The 4748-nt window shown below is 52.0% G+C and overlaps 1 protein-coding gene across 2 annotated transcripts in view; it reads left to right on the top strand.

Annotated features, from left to right (window-relative positions):
• Positions 1 to 2781: 2781 nt before the first annotated feature.
• The window catches only part of SPSB4 (splA/ryanodine receptor domain and SOCS box containing 4), a 62534-nt gene continuing 60567 nt past the window's right edge, over positions 2782 to 4748 (top strand). For both annotated transcript variants that reach the window (XM_007107021.2, XM_024131881.2), the window contains exon 1: positions 2782 to 3513. In XM_007107021.2, coding sequence (XP_007107083.1) covers positions 2820 to 3513 — 694 coding nt within the window. In that variant the 5' untranslated portion in view covers positions 2782 to 2819. The remainder of the gene's footprint in view (positions 3514 to 4748) is intronic.

Below are 4748 nucleotides of genomic sequence, written 5' to 3'. Positions count from 1 at the left end.
CCCCTCCTACCGTCTCATTGTGGCTTCTCCTTTGTCTTTGGAAGTGGGGTATCTTTTTTGGTGAGTTCCAGTGTCTTCCTGTTGATGATTGTCCAGCAGCTAGTTGTGATTCTGGTGTTCTCACAAGAAGAAGTGAGAGCACGTCCTTCTACTCCGCCATCTTGGTTCCTAGTCTCTATTGCTTCTTAAAGCAAAATCTTTCAGTATGGTATTTTATTTTGTGTTCTTTTTGACCATTTGGAAGATCTGTATTATATTCTTCTGGAGTTCTTCTGGAGGTTGCCTTTGTAACTATGTAAAAATGTATTTAATCTTTTTTTTTTTTTTAGGCTGTACTAGTCGTCTCCCTTCTGAAATAAGTGATCACAAAATTAGTTTACAAATTTGCTCACAATTTTTATCTGCTTTGTGACAGCTTTTTCTTCTGGTGAGTTTTCTTGGCTTACCGTATTTTTTCCTGTTCTGTTCCTCCTCTATTTCTTTTCCAGCATCTTTGAGTACATCATTTGCTGGTTCCTAGTTGGAAGAGGCAGACCTTCCTGGATCAGTAGTTTGCAGGTGATGCGTGTAGAGGAGATGCCAGGAGGTATTTTAGGAGAGCAGGATTGCTCCCTGGTTCCTGGTAACTCTGTTCACAGGACCGTGGCAGTGATTTCTTTTCGCTTCTACCCAGTCAGCAGAGATATGCAGCCCTGGGCTTCCCCCAGTTCAGGCCCTTCTCCCACTCTGCCTCAGCAGCACACTGCTTCCTGTGAAGATGGCAGACCTGTAAAGTTTTCTGTGTTAGCCCTGCCCTCCTCTTTCCCCACAATGTCAGAGGCAGCTCCAACTGCTAGACCGCATACCCTGTTCCCATTGTTCCTGATTAGGAACCATTGGTTTTCTCCTTCAGGGAGTGCCAGCTACTGGCTGGCTCTGCCATCTTCATCTGAGATCTGCAGCCACAGGTGTCTTCTGTAGGTGTTTTCTCACACCTCGTTTGATCTTCACTGGTTTTGGCAGCCCTTGACCATTTTCTTGGCAGCCTTTCTTTATAAGTTGTGGTTGGATTACAAATGTGTTCTAGTTTTGCTGAAGACAAAATTTGCATTCCTTTTTCTTTCTCCTTTATTTTGGGTGATTTTGGATATGAAAAGGAGTAACTATTCTGCTCTCTTAGAACTGTCTAGTGTTGTACATTTTTATGTATTCTGGTATTTCCTTAAACATTAGCCAGAACTCTCTGGATAGGGTCAGCATGAGCTGAAGCTGGGGTCTGACAGTAGAAATGAAAGAAAATGGGAGTCGAGAATAAAATTGGAGGGTTAAAAAAGCAATGCATATTATTGCTGCCTGTGCTGTATGGCACTTTGGCTGGGATTGTGCCACTGTTTGGGTGGGAGGTCATGGCCAGGCAGAGCGGGGCATGAAAAACATCTGCCTCCTGATCTATCTCAAGGAAAGCCTAGGAGCTCTCAGACCAGGGAGGGGAGGACACACACCTCTGCTCTGGACAGCTTGCAGGGCTCAGCTCTCCATCTCTCCCCACACCCGGGGCCCATCCAAACAGCCCAAGCACCCTGGATTCTGGCTAGTCTCTTAGTGATGGTGGCCAAGTCCTGAAAACCAGGATCTTGTCTCAGAGGAGGTTGCCCAGGGTCAATGCTGTTAACTATGTTTATATGCCTAAAGAAAGAGCTAGCCCATCCAAAGGGAAGGTGTATATGCAGGATGCCCAGAAGATAGAGCCAGAGAGGAAAACCTGCCCGCAGAATCTCAGGCTTGACTTTTGATTTTGTCTCTTAGCTTCCCACACCACCTGGAGGGAGCGTTTTACCCCCATTTAACAAATGAGGAAACTGGAGTCTTAGAGAGGCTAAGAGACCTTCCTGTGGACACACAGCTAAGAGATGTCTCAGAGAGGGATTTGCATATACTTCTCGCTGGCTCCAGTCTGGACATCAACTCTCTCATCTCCCTGCCTCCAACTCACCTTCCCATGGAGACCCCACCCCATCCTCAGATGGTTATCTTATGTCCATGTCCACGTCCCTGGGTGACCTTGGTGGATCCTTGCTCAGTGTCTGGCTTCTCAAGCCTGGCTGCACTTTGCTGTTTAAGCTCCCCAGGGCAGCCAGGGATGGGAACCAATGGGCCACACCCTAAACATCTTTGACCCCCTGTCTTGGGCACTCTGTCCCCCCAACCTTGGCACAGGGCTTGTTTCTTGGGACCAAATGCATTGGGGTTCTGTATATTCTGTGATCTTGAGCAAATCACAACTTCTCTGGGCTCAGTCCTTATTTCGAAATAAAATTGCCTGTGACTGCTCTAAGAGCCGAACACAGACTCTGAAGCCAGATGGCCTCACTGTGAATCTGGGCTCAGTCCCTTCTTAACCGTGGGACGTTGGTTAATTACTTATCTCCTCTATGCTCTTTACTTTTCTCATCTATAAAATGGGAATGATAATGAATGTCTTACAGGGAGGTGTTAAGGATTAAATGAGCCAATAAATATGAATCACTTAAAACAGTGTCTGGCATATGGCAAGTTCTAGATAAGTGCCAGATATCATTCGATTCATTAGTTATTATTATTAATGCATGCCCAGGGCCCAGCCAAGGCATGGGCATAAGTGGCTGTCGGGGCTGCTGTAATAACCCGCGTCCTTTGCTTCCTTCCAGGAGCTTGGGCCCCTGCCCCAGCCCCGCAGAGGCTGTGGACGTGTACGGTCCGGAAGCCTGGTTTCCAGCCCCGTGGCCCATCCCTGGCTGCGGGGAGCGGAAGCTCCCACGAGGTAGCGGTGGCCCGCAGCGGCCCCGTCCCGGCAGCGAGCCATGGGCCAGAAGCTCTCGGGGAGCCTCAAGTCGGTGGAGGTGCGAGAGCCGGCGCTGCGGCCGGCCAAGCGCGAGCTGCGGGGAGCGGAGCCGGGGCGGCCGGCGCGGCTGGACCAGCTGCTGGACATGCCGGCAGCGGGGCTGGCGGTGCAGCTGCGCCACGCGTGGAACCCCGAGGACCGCTCGCTCAACGTCTTCGTCAAGGATGACGACCGGCTCACCTTCCACCGGCACCCGGTGGCGCAGAGCACGGACGGCATCCGCGGCAAGGTGGGCCACGCCCGCGGCCTGCACGCCTGGCAGATCCACTGGCCAGCACGGCAGCGGGGCACACACGCTGTGGTGGGCGTGGCCACGGCGCGTGCCCCGCTGCACTCAGTGGGCTACACGGCGCTGGTGGGCAGCGACGCCGAGTCCTGGGGCTGGGACCTGGGCCGCAGCCGCCTCTACCACGATGGCAAGAACCGACCCGGCGTGGCCTACCCCGCCTTCCTGGGGCCCGATGAGGCCTTCGCGCTGCCCGACTCGCTGCTCGTGGTGCTGGACATGGACGAGGGCACACTCAGCTTCGTCGTGGACGGCCAGTACCTGGGCGTGGCCTTCCGTGGCCTCAAGGGCAAGAAGCTTTACCCGGTGGTGAGCGCTGTGTGGGGCCACTGTGAAGTCACCATGCGCTACATCAATGGCCTTGACCGTAAGTGCAGCCTGCTGAGGGGGGAAGGGGTGGGTCCAGAGGCTGCCTGTCCCAGGCAGAACTCGGGGTGGGGGGGAGGGGGAAAGCATCCTCCTGAGGCCCCATCCTCCATCAGCACTTGGGATAATCCTGCGGTGTGAACTCGTGGTGAGGACGTGGACCCTGAGGCCGGGCTCCTGGGTTTGGACCTTGACTCTTTTTTGCTCGCTGGGTGATCTTGGCGTGTGCATCAGTTTCCTTTTCTGCAAAAGTGGCTCAATGATAGTAATCTAGCTCTGGGTTGTCGTGAGAAATCGAATAAGATAATAATATATGTGACGTGCTTAGGACAGTGCTTAGAACTGGCGCCTACTAAGTGATTTGGGTGTTGATGCTAATTACGAACGTCTCAGTCTCTGTAAGGGTTGTGCAAAACGATGTCTCCTGTGTTTCTGGCTTCAAGTTCACAGTGGGAGGAGAGTGACGAGTAGAAGACACAGTCCCTGCACTTGAATCCCATGCACTCAAGTTACTGATAAATGATAAGTAGTGATAACTGTCATTTATTGAACACCTACTGTATGCAGGGGCTGAACACTCAGATCTAGGTCTTCCTGCTGAACTCTCTGTTAAAGGGGGCGTCTAGCTGATTATTGCCTCATGGGTATGAGAGCCGCAAGTTGTGGAATCTTCTGATTTCTTTCAAGAGGCCCTAGAAATCTAGATTTTGTGTGAACTATTCCAATTTTTAACGTTGGCAGCTGCTTAAGACACCGTGTGGACACACAAAACACCCTCGCAGGTTGCACATAAGCCCACAGCCTGCTGTGTTTGACTGCTGACAACTCTAAGGCCTCCTCTCATTTAATATACACAACCATCCTGTGAGGCAGCTTAAAAATCCTAGTAACGAAAATAGTTATTGGTTTTAGGAGGGAGTCACTTAGGGAGGCAGGGTGGCCTCTGGACAGAGGTGCATGTGGTCGCCTGTCCCGTGTTGAATCCCAGCCGAGTGAGCTTGCACACACCTCATCCAAATAGACTTCCTGCCACACCCCTGACGAAGCTCCCAGTCGTGGGCGCTAAAAGCCAGAATTCCAACTTATTCATTTTATTTTTTAAATTTTTTTAAATTTTTGCGGTACGCGGGCCTCTCACCGTTGTGGCCTCTCCCGCTGCGGAGCGCAGGCTCCGGACGCGCAGGCTCGGCGGCCATGGCTCACGGGCCCAGCCGCTCCGCCGCATGGGGGGTCCTC

The sequence above is a fragment of the Physeter macrocephalus genome, chromosome 1 (genome assembly GCF_002837175.3).
Source record: "Physeter macrocephalus isolate SW-GA chromosome 1, ASM283717v5, whole genome shotgun sequence".
Taxonomy (NCBI): domain Eukaryota; kingdom Metazoa; phylum Chordata; class Mammalia; order Artiodactyla; family Physeteridae; genus Physeter; species Physeter macrocephalus.
The sequence above is the reverse complement of the archived record's forward strand: the minus strand, read 5'-3'. Positions and strand labels throughout refer to the sequence as shown.